Below are 19016 nucleotides of genomic sequence, written 5' to 3' on the forward strand. Positions count from 1 at the left end.
TAAATTAACATACATTGATTTCTACATAACAATCTTCAATCCCCCCTCCTCTCACACAAAATATTATTACCCATTCACAAATATTTCTGAGTATCCGTTATCAAGTAGATATGATTTTAATTTGCATATTTACTTAATTTTATTATCTGTTACATTCTTTATCTCATTTGATATATGAGCACTCCTTTCTGTTGTATGCTAAGGCTAAATGAAGGATAGTGAAGATCATTTCTCTTTCTAATACTACGGTTATGGATGTTACTGTTGCTTTCAAACTGAGATTGACTGTTGACAATGAACTTTATAAGGGAGTAAATGTAATATCAGGCTGTTTTTAATATCCCTAACTCTTTAAAGAACAGTCTTCAAAAGATTCTAGCCCAAATAGCACACATTATACTTATGGCACATATTGTCCTTATTGCACACCACTGTGCAATAAACATTATTTTTCCTCAGTAACAAGTTACCTCACAATACGATGCCATAACACATTGTGCATGGCCCTGTTACAGGGCCATTCTCTTCCACAAGACAGCACTGGTTACAGTAGATATGTAACCTGAACCATACTTCAACTTAGTATTTTTCACATACACAAAGCATTCCAGTGGCAACAAAAACTCTGATAACAAATGCAGATCAACCTCTGGATACGTGGATTTATAGATACATCAGAGACATTTAATCACTGAATCAGAATGAACAGAGAAAATGGAAAGCAAATGGCCAATTTGGAAGTGAAAAACAAGTGATAAATTAGAAAATTAATTTCAGTAAAATATTTAATTTTAATACAGTGGTCTTTTGATGGCATCATTTGAGTGTCTGCACTGGAGGTGATGTGTCACACGAGTAGTTTCACTTACCAGTCTACCCACGGGCAGGAGACATAAATAAAGATAGAGAATGGCAGTGAAAACAGACATTTGCTGCACAGTATACAGTTTTTGTAGTAGAGGAGTAGGGACTTTTCAGTCAGGTTATAAATACAATATTTACATAAGTCACACTGGCATTTCAATGAACAACTGTTGCATGCCATTTTCCTCTCATGAAGAATTCTTCAGTAAGGTACTTGCTTCGGAAACTTATGAAATGTGCCAGGGTTTGATGCCTTATGTCATACAACCTCCATCTTCAAATCATCTTTAAAATCCTTCCTGAGCTCATATATCTGAAATGAAAATAAATAAATTACATAATGAGTATGAGTGAGATAATGTAAATATCTCACAGCATTAGGAATGAAACATTGTTAACACTTTGGAAACCAAGCCCAAGCATAGCTCAAGCCACAACTTTGTATAAAAATGACCGTGCCCGAGTATATGTTGGGGTTGGGCTGCAATTTGCTCGACACACGAGCCGAACAACATACAGACAGCTCCTGACCTGCCATTGACTGGTACTGCCTTTTGTTGCCAATTTTTAGAATTATTTCAAAAGAACCATTAACGAACATAACAGCTGCTACCGTGAATGGCTAAGCCAAAATGACTGAATTTTGTGGTTGTACTCATTAGGTTTTGCAGTTTATTGTAATTCTGCTACAAATATAGTATGTTTGTTGAGTGACCAGAAAATTTTGGAAGCTCAATACAAAACAAATGGCTCAATAATTGACCTCGCACATTTTTCTTGGGAGGATGATTATATTTGCTGTCAGCATTATTTTACAATTTGTAATCTAGCAAAGTGTTAAAGTAAATATGAAAAATAGATGTTGAAGCTCAGCCCATTTTAGTATGTATTACGCTTGAAATACATCAATTACATATGTGCCAATAACGCTGTAAATAACAGCATAAATGGCAGGTTTCCAAGGCTCAATATTCTTCTCATTGGACAGTCTCCAAAGTGTTAACAGATCTTGTAATGAACGACATAATACCTGAATATACGCCTCGGTCAATGTGATCATCTGTGGAAGTATGTCGGTGACATGAAGATCCTGCATCTCATACCACTTGCCACTTCCCTGAAATGATAACATAAATACATGAGAGACTGTACTTCTGCCACCCATCATCATTATGGAAACTGAGAAAATGGGGCAAAATTACTGTCGAACACTGTGACACCACTACCCAGATGGTTCTTGTCATCGCAGTACTTTAAACTCCAGATTGATATATCAACAATGTATGGAAAAGATAGAGTATTACTAACCGTAAAGACGACACATTTAAGTTGGAGACAGGCGCAGCTAAATGACACTTACACATTAGCTTTCGGCCACAGCGAAAAAAATAAATATGTGCACAAGCAAGCACACCTCATGCACACATGACCGCCATCACCAGCTCGGGCCGCAAGATGCCAAAGTCGGCAGCCATGTGTTCGTGAGGAGCGCTACCTTGTGTGTATGAATGGTGTGTGTTTCTCTTTTGGTGATGCAGGCTGTGATTGACAGCTTCGTGTAAGTGTCTTTTAATTGTGCCTGTCTGCAACTTAATGCGTCTTCTCTATGGTAAGTAGCCATCTATCTTCCCTATATTGTTGCTAATCCTACCTGAAGTTTCCATTGTTTGACTTGTGGAACATTGCAAGAGAGTGGTCTTTCAAAGAGACTCACAAAATCACTCAAACAAGGGGTCCAAGTCCAATGGAACATATTGTTAGACAAGCTGGTTTCAGTATGTGATACTTTGATGAACAATGAGGACTAGATGCCACAAAAAGAGTTCAGTAGACTTCAGAATATAGATGAGCAGACACTAAATGAGCTTATCTTATTCCTCAAGCCATTCAAGGAAGCTAGTAAAGATCTAGAATGAGGCAACTATCCAGCTCTACATTTGGTATTTTTCTGGCAATGTAAACTTCTGGATGAGCACTTGAGCCAACTATCCAGCTCTACATATGGTATTTTTCTGGCAATGTAAACTTCTGGATGAGCACTTGAGCCCTAATGAATTAGATAGTGATGCCATGGCAATACTTAAATTAAGATGCAAAAGTTACATGGATAGAAGGAATGACAGATTAAACTGCACTTGTACCATAAGAATGCAATATTTTTGTGCCCCTTACATCATTTTGTTTTGATGCTCAGCACTGAAGACAAAGATAATGTTTTCAGAGTGGTGGGTAAATGTTTCAGGTGATTGGACAACTATATATGCCTACAATTATATGCTGTTGGAACATGATTACAAGTGAATGTTGCTACAAACTGCAATCTCCGCTCTATCTAGTTACTCATGATTCGTACGAAAATATGTCAGGCCCATCAAAACTGCCGCATTCATTGAAGTTCCAGAGGTATGTAAGAAGCCTGGACAATGCAGGCTATTGTCGTACTTCTCAGTCACAGCTACCGAGAAAGATGCAGAGACAGCAGAAAGAACACAAAAACACAGTACCTTCCCAGGCACATGTAGCTACGAAGCCTCAAGTGGATCTGCTGAGAGCAGCTTCTGTGCTGCTGGTTTGTTTCTAATGAAGTGTCACAGTCAACTGGACCCTGAGCTTGTGGATGACATTTTATTGGTTCAAAGTTGCTATTATCTATTAAATACTTGTGATGTATATTATTTCATTTTGATACTATTCACATATGTAATATCATGACATAATGATTTTTTAAATTTAATCATTATTTCCAACTGTCTCCTAAATATGTGTAGTTGGCGGACCATCATCTCTCAGCAATTTCTTAAAGTTGTGATAACCAAGTACACAGCAGCATTGTTGCATTATTCGTAATGATGCTGGGTTGGCTTTTAAGCCATGCAGCTAGGAACAAGCAATTTAAAGCAATCTCTCTGGTTGTGCAAGGTAGAATGCTATGTAAAATATTAATGGAATGAGACTTCCAGTACATACAAATAAGTCAATTCCTTCAGTTTGTGTATTCTTTTTGTAGTGGTAACTTGTGTTTATATGCTAATAGTCGGTTGTGTAGCATATTGTTGATTTCTGTAATTTTTTGAAGACCACTGTAAATTTATTTTAATATTTAGCCACCATTCAGAGAAACCATCTCGTCCTTGTATCCTGTTTTCTTCTACTGTCGTTACGGATTTGGTAACTTGTTGTAAGTGTTTGTTTGTCAACATAATTGTTAGACTCTCTCTGCACACACACACACACACACACACACACACACACACACACACACACACACACTTGTCCGCCTGTCCCCAAACCCGCACGCAACCCAGCACATGTTGTACATGTGCACCCCCACCTTTACGTGCACATGCACACAAACATGTGTGTGTATGTGTGTGTGTGTGTGTGTGTGTGTGTGTGTGTGTGTGTGTGAGTATATCAGTAGACTCTGAGCACCTGTTCATCTTCAATATTATGAAACACATTTCTTCAACTGTACCGTCTTTGATTTACATATTTTTGGAGGAGAAAGTACAGACCAAAAGAAGAAAAAATGCCTAGTAGCTATGGGCTCTAAAACCTACACCTTAAGAGCAACAGGCATTTGTTCACCTTCACTACTGTGAAATGCGTCTCTTCTACTGGACAAGATCCCATAGCTCTTAACATATGTATTTTAGAGCCTTTATATATTGGATTTTTTTGTAGCACCATCATGGAATCACCCTATATATTACCGTTACACCAGACAAGTCATTTGGCCACATATGTGAAACCAAACAGGTTGCTGTAGATGTATGTGTGTGTGTGTGTGTGTGTGTGTGTGTGTGTGTACAATATTAGTAAACAACCAGCAAGCTGCCTTGCATTTGCATGGGTGGCACTAAATATTGATGGCCAGACAATTTGGCTGGCGTAGCGATGGTAAAGTATATACACAAATCTTCTTTATGAATTAGTCTGTAGCTGAAAAAATATCACAGCCCCTACAGTAGTTCCTGAGATTAGCTTTCACATACAGACAGGAAACTGCAGTGTGGGATCCTAAGTTATAATATGTAGAATAATTGTCATGCCCAACTGTTTTGTGTGTGTAGTAGTAATGCCAAGAGTCTTCGGTTATACCCACAAAACTCTTGTATGTCACTCTTTTCCATGCTGGTATAGTACACTTATACCTGGCAACAGACTCAAGTGATGTGTTGTCAGTCGCACGGGCAGCAGCAGAGACTGGCACGATGAGTATCCAAGTATACAGAGATGGTAAGTTCAGAGATGATATCATAGGACCTGCTGGTGAGTTTAAAGCAAGTTTACAGAGTTCATTTGTTATCTCTAAGAACTACTTAGGACCTGTGTCATTTGCAAATTGGACTTTGAACATTTTGTGATTAGTCAAGTGTGTGAGTCTTCAACCGTGTATCAATTGCAGCAACTGCTAACACAAACCTAGCAGGGTTGTCAAGAGCAAATGGCAGCAACATTACAGGCCATGAAAGCATTAGCAAATGTTACAGTTACATCTTTTGTGCCATCCTTGTTTGTGGTGTGCCATGTACGGTATTTTTATCAATGCATTTTTATCTAGATTGGCAACAGCCGAACCAGGTTGGCAAGACTTCCTCGTCCCAATGTAGGGGAACATCTCTGATTCAAACTGATTTATCTCCATGAATGAGTGAGCTTTGGGAAAGAGAAAGAAGTAGTACACTGGTTGTCACAAGTGGGGTGCAGGTTTGGAGTACCACTGTCTGTTTACTAAGGGCTGGTCAGATCAGTCAGTGGCTCGCATGGGGGACACAGTGGCTTATAGTAGACAGCCTGCATATAAAGTGTCTCTGGAAGACACATGCCTGAATTGAAATTCAGCTGTTGTGTTGATTCAATATTTGCTACAGGTGTAGGAGCCGAGAGTGTATTGTATTTCTGTGGACTGACATGGACTAATGCCAGATTCTAATGGACCTGTTAATGATGAAGCAGTGGCCAGGACATGCCAAGCCATTTATAAAAAAGAGAAGTTATGTTCCAGCTCAGATTATGTACTACTCAGTATCCATTAACATATAGTGCTATAGTTTCTCTTCTAAAGTGTGAAACTTTTAATTGGATACTGACTTGTTCTATGTTTATGTAGGCCTCATAAGTCAGGTTAAGAGAGGAACTTATTTACTAAATGTGTTAAGTAAACACCACTGAAATTTACTGTAAGATAAAAGTTATGGTTGCTTTAGTAAATTGTGAAGTTTACTGATTTAATGAAAATGTGGTTGGTTCCTTTCTAAGGTTTGTTTCAGAATTACAGTACTTTTTTTTTTTTTTAAAAAAAAAAAAAAAAAAAAGAACTTGCTTCTGAAAATAGTTATTGTTTCAATGTTTAATAGTGTTACAAATAATTGCAGACAAATCTAAAGAGAAACTTTTGTGCGGTCATCAGCGATAGTGGATCGGTTGAGTTGGATGTTCACTGAGCAAGAGGGGATGGAAGGAGATGATAATCAAGGGCAAGAAGTCAGCACAAATCGGCCAGTGACTTCCATACGGCTCAGATATCTCAACTTGTCCATAATATATCTGAATTCCAGGAAAGCAATGAGTACATTAGGGAGATCACAGGAAGACTCTAGAAAGGGGCATCTGTTCAACCATATGTTTCAAAGGATAGGGTACTTGCTGTAAGTCCTGGGGGAATGGGGAGCTTAGGACTGTAGTACCCAGAGAATTGGTTCCTATCTTTTTTAAGTATTTTCATGAGTCTCTTGGGTGGATGGGGGGGGGGGGGGGGTAGGCATTTACAGGGTTTTGAAAAACCAGAGTAAAAATTAGATGGCAGCTTATTTGATCACAGATGAATAGCAAAATAAGTAAAAGAGTAGCAAGTTGCCAAGTATGTCCCCTTAGCAAGCCAAGTCAGCAAAACAGGGTCTTGTATCTAAGACCATTGAAAGGCTGTTGCAAAAAAATGTATGTTGACTTCGTAGGGCCATTGCCTAGATCTAAGATGGGAAATAAAGTCATTCTGGTGTGTTTATACGCATTCAGTAGTTTTATTTCATTGTTGCCCACTCTTAAGACAACCACGCAGGTGGCAATCAAAAAGTTAGAGAATATTTTTGGAACCTTTGCACTCTCACGTGTGTATGCCATCTTTACAAAAGTACCCATATTAAGAGGTACTAAAAATTCTAATAACAATTTTGACTTTTAGTTATAAACATCCCAAACTGATTCCACTCTTCATTAAAAATACAGTGTTACCTTTTAAATTGAGTTTTTAATAAAACACAATCTACATTATAACAATGAAAATAATCAATTATTGATAATGTAGTGTAAATGGACAGATAAAAACTCTACTCACCAAGCAGTGGCAAGGGAACACACACAAAAAAGGATTTAACATTTACAAGCTTTCGGAACTATTGGCTCCTTCTTCTGGCAGAAGAGTTGAAAGGGAAGGAAGAGGGGTGATGGAAAAGGATAAGGATGATGATGATAATGATAATGATGATGATGATGATGGTTTGTGGGGCACTCAACATCATGTTCATCAGCAACCGTACAAGTTCCAAATCTTTCTATTTCCAGTCTCGGCACTTCCCGAATGATGAGATGATGAGGACAACACAAACACCAAGTCCCCGGGTGGAGAAAATTCCCAACCTGGCCAGGAATTGAACCCAGGGCCCTGTGAAGGAAAAGGCCCTGAGAGGTTTACGAAAAGAGGTACCGTTCAGAAAAGCCACCCACAACCAGGGGTCAGGGGAGACTTACCAGACAGGATGAGAAGGAAAGACCACCTGGTAAGTCTTCCCTCACCGAGGGTTCTGGGTGACTTTTCTGAATTGTACCCCTTTCTCTAAACCACTCCAGTCCTTTTCCTTCACCCCTCTTCCTTCCCCTTCAACTCTTCTGCCAGAAGAAGGAGCGAATGGCTCCGAAAGCTTTTCAACCTTAAATCCTTTTGTGTGTGTGTTCCCTGTCGCTGCTTGGTAAGTAGATTTTTTATCTGTCCATTTACATTACATTCTACATTATGATTTAGATTGATTGTGAAGTCCATATGCATTCAGTGTGCTGTCCACATCTGACCCACATTCATTTCATTCCATTATGTGTATTTGGTTTTTAATGAGTTAACTGGTACAAACCTTTTATAGCACAATAATTCTCGTCACTAACAGCATGTAATGAAAAAAACTGTTCCATAGTTTTAAATTGTATCTTATCTATACTAGTATAGTAGCTGATTCCATTCACATAGCTACCTGTGGGTTTTTGCAGCGTAATATTAAACACTCCTTACTTCTTTAGTTATTTGAAACTATCTTCCGTTTGCATTTTTGCCAACAGTAATAATGACATGAAAGCAGCTAGGGCACAGAGTGTTTATTACCAGTGATCAAGTGTTTCAGTAAACCATCCTGACTCCTTATATCTATTCATATTTCTAGTACATGTGGCATGTTTTTATGGAAAAAATTACTTTTTCTCTAAATAGTACGCCAAGCCCTATTTTGAATGTATTTGCAGTTGCTACTTGTTGGTGTTTAGGTGGGTGAAAGCCAGTAAATGGCTAGAAAACTTTGTTTTCATTTTGTAATTAAATGGAAAGATTTTTCCAAAATTTATATGCTGATTCAAGAAGATCAAAAACAATAATTACACAATGGAAGTAACTTTAAACAAATTATACCTCTAAAACAATCTTTACATACCTTGTGCAGCACATGTACTCTGTATGTACCTTTGCCTGGTTCACCATCATGCACAATATTTGCCACCAGATCATATATTGTGTTGTTATATCTCTCCTTGACTTCAGGAGTAAGAATATCTCCAAAATCAACATTCCTGGAAACACGCCATTTCAATAATCGTAAAAAAATGTGTATGTATAGTGCACCAACAATCACATCACATAAAACAAAGGAGAAATGTTTCAACAAATTACAATTATTTTACTTTGAAATATGTAATTAAGATAAAATATCTTGACCTCCAGCATAGTATTCCTTGTGATAATTATTGGTCACAAGTTAAAACCACATATTCCCCACTGGATTCAGACACAGACACCTGCATTTTGCTGAGGCTAGGAATTTCATGCAAATCTCATTAGTTGAAACTGGCATTAGTTCCTTTTCACAAGGAACACTCAAACAGAAAAGCACAACCCATAAAAGATGGGTTTCCAAGTTTAAGTTCTGCTTGCAGTAGCACAGAACATGCTTTTAACTTATTACAACATAAATACAAAAATGTAGAAATATGTAAACATTGTGTAGTCAGGATATGGAAGCACTTGCTTGAGTGTTAACATTGGGAAATGTAATACTTGCAATTGTTAAAGTATACAGGTCTCCACTGAGTTATTTGGGAAATTTTCACGAAAAATTTTAAAAGAAAGATAGGATTATTAATTTGCGGTGATTCTGATGTAAATTTCTTCATAGAATCTGACAGAAAAAGTTATCTACAAGTGCTGGCCACTTATAATGCAGTATCAGTCATAAATTTTCCAATCTAAGTTCCTCGAGATAGTAGTAGCCCTATAAATAATGTATTTGTACAGCAAGAAGAAGTTAAAGAAGCAAATGCCTATTCCGTGGTAAATGGATTGTCAGTTCACAAAGCCCACTTAGTCATAATACAAAACTTTGTTCCATGGGAAGTTCAGAAACATCCAAAGAAAACAGTAAGGCTAACTAATGACAAAACTACTGAAGATTTTAAAGAAAGCTTTAAAATTGTTCACTGGAGTGAAGTTTACAATTAACCTAATTCTAGCTCTAATTTCAACATATTGCTTAATGAGTCTGAATCCATTTTTGAAAGTTGGTCTGCTAAAAAGATAATTAAGAGTAATAATGGGAACTCATTAAACATATCTTAGATCACAACAGGTATAACAGTATCTTCACATCTAAAAAGGGACAGCCACAAAAAGTAATAATAGTATGCACAAATACTTTCATACCATAAACAATATTGAAACATATTAAGAAAATTTGTAAAAAAAGTCCAGGAGTATGCACATATTGTCATAAAGAAGAGGGCACTATTTCTGTTGAAGAAATGATAGAATTGTAAAAGACTATTCATGTGTAGCAACTATTTTTAATGATTACTCTTTTAAAAATTGGTGCAAATAGTTCAGAAGTGAACGCAAAATCATAGACCAAATGAGTGAAACAAAAGTCATGTAATGAAATAAAAATTCATCATACATCCCCTCATGAAAAAAAGAGAATCATCTTGTCTCTTAAAAGTAAAAGTTAATATGGAGTGGTTAGGATCTCCAATAAGACACTAAGAGGTGGAATTTCGTCATGTCACTTGGGAGTGGACAGGGGGATTATGATCCAGTTAATTAGAGGAAAGAAAAGCATGTCATTTGTGGTAGAGAAAGTTCCCTGATTAACATTAAAAATATTCCTAATGTGGTATGGAGGCCAGATGTGTTTGTTCATCACATTCTTAAGCAAATCGGTACCTTCTATATCACAAACAACATATTCAATAATTTGCGCTCTTGGACTATCAAGAATGTGTGAATGTCTACAGATTAATGAAGATACAGGACTCACATTTAGGAGAGTGATGGTCCATTACCTCATCTGGCCATCCACAGTTTTCCTAAACCTCTTACAGCAAATGCATGGACATTTCATTTGAAAAAGACAAGAGCAATTCCTTCCCAAATGTTGCTCACACCAATGAGTGTTCTACATTCACTTCTACATCCACTTGGCTACCCTGCAATTCAAATTTAAATGCTTGGCAAACCACTCTCAGACTACTACTTGACCGTTCCACTCTCAAACAGCATGTGGGGAAGGTTAACACCTAAATCTTTCCGTCCAAACTCTGATTTCTCTTATTCTATTACAACGGTCATCTCTCCATAAGCAGATGGTAGTCAACCAATTATTTTCCCATGTCTGCTGGCCATCCTATCTAGTAAGGATCCCATACCCCACAGCAGTACACTAGAAGAGGATGGACAAGCATGATGTAGGCATTCCCTTTAATAGTTTTGCTGTATCTTCTAAATACATTGCCAATAAAACACAGTCTTTGGTTCACTTTCTACACAAGATTTTATACGTGGTGGTTCCAATTAAAGTTTTCATAACTGTAATTCCTAGGTATTTAGCTGAATCAACAATCATTAAGTTTGTGTGAGTCATCTGTAACCAAAATTTAATGAATTCCTTTTGATACTTTTTAGGATTCCACAGATCAATCAGTAAATACTGAACCATTGTAGGATCACTTTGTTGTCCATCTGTCTGTCTGTCCATCTGTCAAGACCTCTTTTTCTCAGGAACATATCAAGTTAAAATTTATGCTGGCGTTGTAAAAAATTTAAGTATCTAATCTAGTGCAATAAAAAGATACTGCCATTTATGTCACAAATTTTGATACTTGCAAACTCTCTCATCAAAACCTATAGATGAGCTATCTATATACACAATTAAGTTCATACAGAACCCTCAGAGTGCTAGTCCTGTGTCTGGTTAGTTTTAGAATTTAAGCAATGGGAAGTCCTGGTTGGAATATCAACAATTATGAAAAGGATATATTGGAGGATATTATGATTTGTAGACACACAAAACAAAAAGACTATTGTACACTAAGCTTTTGATCAGAGCTTCCTTCAGAAAAGAAATGAAAACACACACATACATTCACCAAGCAAGCACACTTCACATTTACATGACCACTATCTCCGGCCACTCTGACCAGACTGCAACTGTTGGGTTCAATGAAAGCATCAAGTGGGAGTGGGGCAGGGAAGGGGAAGGGATAGCAGAGAACGGGTGGGGTTGGGGAAATGGGGGGGGGGGGGGGGGGCCAGCAAACCATGAACCGTACTGACTGGCAGAGGGTGCAGGGACTGGAAAGCAGCAGGACAAGTCTGTAGTGGCAGTCTCAGGAGGCTGTGAGGAGGAAGGGTGGAGGGCATGGAACAGAAAAGGAGAGGAACAGAGAGGGGAAAAGACTAGTAGGTGCTTTGGAGCAGAGCAGCACACAATGAGGGTTATGGGACATGAATTGGTAGGAGGTTATATCACAGAGGAGGCATAAACAGTTGGGTGGAGGCTCTGGGTACAGTATGTTATCATAAGATGAAGCCAGGAGGATTTCGGTGGCAAAGAATGTATTGTAAGGATAACTCTAATCTGCAGAGTCCAGAAAATCTGGTGATGGTGGTGAGAATGGAGATGAACCTGGTTGTGAAGCAGCCATTAAAACAAAATATGTTATGTTCAGCTGCATGTTGTGTCACAGGATGGTCCACTTTGTTGTTGGCCGCAGTTTGGTGGTGGGCAAGATGGTGGACAACTGGTTGGTGGTCATACCAATTTAAAAAGCTGTGCAATGAATGTGGCAGAACTGGTATCTGACATGGCTGCTTTGACAGGTGGCCCAGCCTCTTATGGAGTAAGGATAAGCCTGTGACAGGACTGGAAGTGTTGGGTGGGTGGATTAAGCAGGTCTTGCATATGGGTCCTTCACACAGATATGATCCTTGTGGCAAGGGGCTGGTACTGGGAGTGGCATAGGGATGGAGCAGGATTGTGGAGGTTGACTGAGCAAAACAGAACACTACTTGTGGAAGAATGAGTAGGATCTTGGGCAGGATGTCCCTCATTTCAAGGCATGATGATAGATAATCAAAGATGTAAGAAAGGATGTGGTTCAGCCACTCCAATCTGGGGTGGTATTGGGTGATGAAGAGGGTGCTCCTTTGTAGCTGCTTCATGGTGGTGGTGAGAAGATTGGGGATGTTTGGGATATGGTATGGGAAATCTGTTCGCAGACTACATCTGGGGCATAGTGCGTCTGTGAAGGCCTTTATGGGACCTTTGGTGTATTGGGCAAGGGAGTTCTCAACACTGCAGATACCCCATCCCCATGTGGCAGGCTGCATGGAGGTGGGGGGGGGGGTATTTTTTGGTGTGGAAGGGATGACAACTATTGAAATGCAGGTGCTGTTGGTGATTGGTGGGTTTAATGGGGACAGAGGTGATTGTGGAGCCATCAGAGAGGAGGATGTCAACATGCAGGAAGGTTGTATACTGGGGTGAGGTGGTCCAGGTGAATTATATGGGAAATAAGATGTTGAGGTTGTGAACAAATGAGGATAGGGTGTCTTGGCCCTGAGTCCAGATCACGAAGACAACATTAATGAACCTGAACCAGACCAGGAGTTTGACATTTTTGGACACTACACAGGTTTCCTCTACATAGTACATAAACAGGTTGACATAGGAAGGCAACATACGTGTATGACTTTGCCACGGATTTGTCTGTATACCGACCCTTCAAAGGAGAAGTGTTGCGTGTCAGGATAAAGATAGTAAAGTGAATGAGGGATAAGATAGTGGTTTTGGAGTCTGAAGGACGTTGGGAGAGGTAGTGTTCAAAAGTGATGATGTATAGCGAAGTGATGTCAACAGTGACAAGTAGGGACCCTGGGGGTAAAGGGGTGGGGATAGCGGAGGGTCAGTGAAGGAGGTGGTTGGTATCTTCGAGATGGGAGGCTGGATTTTTTGCAATTGGTTGGAGGCGTTGGTCAATGAGGACTGAAATTATTTCAATGGGGGCACAACATCCAGCCACAACAGGGAGTCCAGGATTGTTGGTCTTGTGAATTATGGGGAGCATGTAGGAGGTGGATGTGCACGGTGTCATGGATTCAGGGGAGAGGTTCTGGGAAGGGACTAAGGCATTAAGCAGGGTTGGAGGTTATGTTGTATTTCTGCAATTGGACCACTCTGGGAGAGTTTGTAGATGGAGGAGTTAGACAACTGGCAGAGGCCTTCTGCCATGCAGTCTCTGTGATTCATAATGACACTGGTGGAATCTTTGTCTGCAGATAGAATGATTAGGGGAAGATCTGTTTTGAGGCTGTGTATGGCTGTCTTTTCTTCTGCTGTAAAGTTGGTGTTCTTACGAAGAGACTTGAGAATGGAGAGTGAGGCCAAGTTGGAGGTAAGAAGGTGTGCCCACTTGTGTGAATGTGTGTGTGTTTTCCTTTCTTTTCTGAAGAAGGCTTTGCTGAAAGAATAGTGTGTACCAGTCTTTACACTGTGCCCGTCTGCAACTCAGCATTTCATCTTTAAGGTGAGTAGTAAGTTGATATCCCAACATGGATTCCAGCTGTTTGGTTTTGCCTAACAGTTTTCATTCCATCCCACAACCCTGTGATGTTTTCTGTTGTTACTACTCTCACTATTCTCTAAAGCATTACTCTGCTCATTATCTGTTATCTCTCTTCTTTCCCATGTCTTTTTCTTCCCCCCCCCCCAATCCAATTGCCTTCCAAAACCACACACACAATACGTTCTCAAGCTCCAAATTCTTCCCACCGATAATTAAATTATTCCTATTAATCCTATTTCCTCCCTCATCCTCATGTATCTTCACATGTTATTTTCCACATCTTCTTGTGCCACACGAACTTGTGGACCTCTAACTAACAGAGGGCCCTACATCCCACTCTCTTCTCTTATCCCAACATGTGAATATTCTCACACCTCATCTGTTCTGTCATTTTTTCCGCATTTTTATACATTTTTATGTATTTTTTGCACAGATTTTTATGTATTTGTGCATATTTTTATATATTTGTGCTTATTTTTATATATTTGTGAATATTTTACATATTTACTGTATTTTTATGTATTTGTGCAAATTTTTACACATTTTTGCATCTTCTTGTATGTCTGTACGTATTTTTGTGTATCTTTTTTGTTATCCCACTCCACTCACAACCATGTAACTATCTTCATCTGCCCATTTTCTATATCATCTCCTGTTTCCCTAACACCATAGCTGCCACAATGGACTCCAGCTCCATCTTTCTGCACCAGTTCAGAAAAGTACCTCTCTTTCTGGCTAAAACCCAGTCTCACGTCCTGTTCCTCAAATGCTGCTTAAACCATGGAATTACTCCCAACAGCCTCACAGTAAAAATTCCTTTCTCTGGATCCCACCTCTCCTTTCACAATGACCTTTACCTTTTCAGATTCTGCAAGTTCACAAACCTGGTACTACGAAAACACATCTATATGGTACAGCCACCCCAAAAATATGTTTGTTCCTTCTGCAAGATACTGCTATTGTGCAGTCCCTTCTACATACATCACATCTCTGAAACTCAATCCCTTGCTCTTCAGCTCCTGGAAGAGCATTTCAGACACCACCACTATTATCCAACTTGCTGACATCCTATTGCCTCCTTTCACTATTCAACTCATCCTACCCACAGTGTTCCTGATTGCCAATCCCTCTTAGCATGCAGACCATGCATACCTGACCTTTTCAACTTGTCACATCCCTCAAAACACTCTACCAACACACTGCCACCCAAACTCAGAGCTGAAACAATCATGGAACACTGTTGTTAATCTTTCCACCAAAATCTCCAGCCCCCCAGAAGTTTCAAGCCTATCAAAAACCTCACTCCTTTCAGCCCTACACACAAATTTAACCATGTTGGACTTCTCAAATACCCAGTCCTCTTCTCCCGATCTCTGCAATGGAAACACATCTTTGCCACCAACCCCTCCACCCAAAGCCAAGTTATTCCCAACATTGCACCCTGCCTCTCCCAGTTCACATCAGCATTCAATCATGATCCTCCATCCCCGCCCCCTCCCCACCTAACCACCCCCTGGTCACCTTCCAGGAATTGCTTACCTCCAACTAGGCCTCACAATCCATCCCCAAGTTCCTTTATATGAATACCAACCTTTCAGTAGAAGGAAGGACAGCCATACACAGCCTCAAAACAGATCCTCATCCAATCACCTTACCTGCAGAAAAGTGACTACCTGGTGGAAAGCCTCTATCAATTCTCTCTGCCTATAAAATCTGTCAGAGTGATCCCATCCCAAAAGTCCTATATGCTGCTTAGCCTTAGGCCCTTCCCAGAACCTCTCCCCTGAATACATTTTCCTCCTCACCCCCCCCCCCCCCCCCCCCCGGTGACACTTTGCACACCCACCTTCTAAATGCTCCCCAAAATCCACAGACCAACAATCCTTGACACTCCACTGCAGTTGGTTATTGTGTCCCCACTGATAGAATTTTGGCATTCACTGACAAACACCCTCCAACCAATTGCTTAAAATCTAGCACCCCACATCAAAGACACCAACCAGTTCCTTCACTGATTCCCTTTGCCTCCCGGATCATTACTCATTCCTATTGATGCTACTTTCCCATACACTATTATCCCTCATGCCCATGGTCTTGCCAGTAATGAATACTAAGTCTTCCAACAACCTTCAGACTCCAAACCCACTATCTCAATTCCTCAAATACCTTATTAACTTTATCCTCAAAAAGGCCTTCATACACAGACACTATGTCCCAGACCTAGTGTGCAAACAGATTTTCCTTGCTACATCGCCCCAATCCCCAAGAACCAGCTACAAAGGAAAACCCCTTCGCCACCCACCACCACCCTGGACTGGAACAACTGAACCACATGCTTCATCAGGTCTTTTATCTATTATCATCCCCTGATATTCTTCCCACCCTTCTAAAAGTTTTGTTCCATTGCCCACCCAACCTCGACAACATCCTAGTCCATCATTATACCTCTACCAACCCCAGCCCCTTGTCACAGGGACCATATCCCTGTGCAAGGCCTGCCTTATCCATCCACCCAGCACTTCATCTTCCAGTCCTGTGCCAGGCTTATCCTAATCCATCAGAGGCTGGATTACCTGTCAAAGCAGCTGCGTCATATACCAGATCTGCTGCAATCACTGCACAGCTTTTTATATTGATATAACTTCCAAATAGCTGTCAACTTAGGATGAATGGCCACCACCAAACTGTGCCCAAGAGCAATGTGGCACAACATGCAGCTAGACATAACATGCTTTATTTTAATGGCTGCTTCACAAACCTGGCCATCTGGATCCTCCCCTCCACTACCAGGTTTTCTGAACAGTGCAGATGGGAGTTATCCTTACAACACATTCTCTGCCCCTGAAATTATCTCAGCTTCAACCTATTAAAGCTTACTGTCCCCACACCCCCTGCCCTATAATCTCCTTCCACTTCAAGCTGCCTCACCTTCATTATGTGCCACTCTCCGTCAATGCAATTAGCAGTCTTTTTCCCTCTCTGCTCCCCTCCTTTTCTGCACCCCACATGCCTCCTCTACAGCATCCCAACACTCCCTCTGGCAGCATTGTCCTGACACCATCTAGTCCCTGCACACCCTGTCAGACAGCACGGTTCTCTCCCCCCACTCAGCTATCATTCTCCCTTCCCTGCCGCACTTCAGATTGCTGCTTTCATTTAACACAGCATTTGAGACTCTGGCCAGAGCAGCCGTAGTGGCCACACATGCATGAGATCTGCCTGCTTGTGTGAATGTATGTTTGTTTTCCTTTCTGCTCTGAAGAGGGCTTTGGCTGAAAGCTTGGTGTGTGACAATCTTTTCATTGTGCTTGTCAGGAACTCAAAGTGTCAATCTACAATGAGTAGCAAGCTATCCTTTTCATAAGTGCTCCTTTTAGAATTTGTTTTGATCTTCTGATGACTTCACTAGATGATAAATGACTGCTCATGTACAAACAATCTAAGGCGGTTACTCTACTAAATCATTTATATAGATTAGGAACAGTGGAGAGCCTATAACACTTCCTTGAAGAACACCAGATACCATATCTTTTGTACTTGATGAATTCCCATCAATTACTATGAAATGTGACCTTTCTGACTGGAAATCATAAATCCAATTGCAAAAATGAGGCAATACTACATAGGCATTCAATTTGATTAGAAGCTGATTGTGAGGAACAGTGTCAAAAGCATCCTGAAAATCTACAAATATGTAATTAACTTGAAATCCCAGTTGTTGAGAATGAAACAGCAAAAAATTACAACTATCAACAGATGTAATTCATTGTTCCCTACATCAAGAAGCACTTTGTGCTAAATTTGCAGGCATGCAGCATGTGGGGAAATTGATGGTACGAATATCAAAATTTCCATAATTAGTTCATGGTCAGTTGCAACAGTTTTCAACAGAACTGACTGAAGAGTACGGCAACTTATACATTACTGGATAGGACACTGGTTAAGCCAAGAGGCATGATGGAATGATTTTTTGATTTAAAACTTGCTATTGTTGAATTTATGAAGGAAAAAGGAGTGGAGGAATGAGAACTGGAACATCCAAAACAGATTGCAGACTTCATATTTTAAGTGGCCTTGACTGCACACTGTCCACAATAAGCCATTGCAAGGTGAGAAACAACTTCTTTCTGATTTGATGGGCATGCCTCTAAAAAGAAAAGTACGTTACAGAAGGGATACACACTGACAAGCTCAGTCCAACTCCCTAAGCACACTGCCATTAAGGAAAATGTGAAGTTTGAAGAATTCACTGTGGTCTTGAAAGAAATACACTGATAGTTTCCTAAACGTTTTGAGGACAATGTCAATTTTACATCAGTTTCTGAGCTGTTTTTGAGACAATTTGCCACATCATTTGAAAGCTCCACTGTGCAAGAGCAGATGTAACTGAGTGACCTGCAAGGTAATTCCTGTTTTGATGACAAATCCTTTTATGTTAAAACTGCCAGGACATCAGCGTTGTTTTTCTTAGGTAGAGTTTCAACATCTCTGCAATAAGGTTGCAAAATGGCTACAATATTTTGATCAACAAATTTGTGTGAAAGACTTTTTTTTATTATGTTACTAAATAAGTCACGATTATGTGGCAACCTGAGTGTAAAAATCTATGAAATTGTCTGTGCCTGTCTGTATGCCAGCATTTTGTACCAGATAAAATTTCTATTAGGTTTTCAGCATGCTGAAAACAGTTTAATAATACTGAAAATTAGTTTTGTTTGCAATCCATGTAGTTACAGAAAACGAAATATAAAAGTAACAATATTATAAAAAGGATAGTTCTACTCCCCATACAGTTGGGATGCTGAGTTGCACATAGAAACAACAAAATGATGGTCAGAAAGTGAGTTTTCAGCCAACAAGGCCTTCGTCAGAGATAGACAAAAACACACACACACACACACACACACACACACACACACACACCTATACCTATGAGTGCAGTCTCTGGTTGCTGAGACCTTACTGGCCGAAAGTTGGCATTTTGACAGCCTTTTTGTTGT

The 19016-nt window shown here is 39.9% G+C and overlaps 1 protein-coding gene across 1 annotated transcript in view; it reads right to left on the reverse strand.

The window, feature by feature from the left end:
* Positions 1–771: 771 nt before the first annotated feature.
* The window catches only part of LOC126244545 (U4/U6.U5 tri-snRNP-associated protein 2), a 72277-nt gene continuing 54032 nt past the window's right edge, over positions 772–19016 (reverse strand). Inside the window, exons 9-11 of the mRNA XM_049948249.1 lie at positions 8559–8694; positions 1895–1981; positions 772–1177 (exon numbers count right to left, since the gene is read on the reverse strand). Coding sequence (XP_049804206.1) covers positions 1124–1177; positions 1895–1981; positions 8559–8694 — 277 coding nt within the window. The 3' untranslated portion in view covers positions 772–1123. The remainder of the gene's footprint in view (positions 1178–1894; positions 1982–8558; positions 8695–19016) is intronic.

This window comes from Schistocerca nitens, chromosome 1, assembly GCF_023898315.1.
Source record: "Schistocerca nitens isolate TAMUIC-IGC-003100 chromosome 1, iqSchNite1.1, whole genome shotgun sequence".
In the NCBI taxonomy this organism is placed as follows: Eukaryota; Metazoa; Arthropoda; class Insecta; order Orthoptera; family Acrididae; genus Schistocerca; species Schistocerca nitens.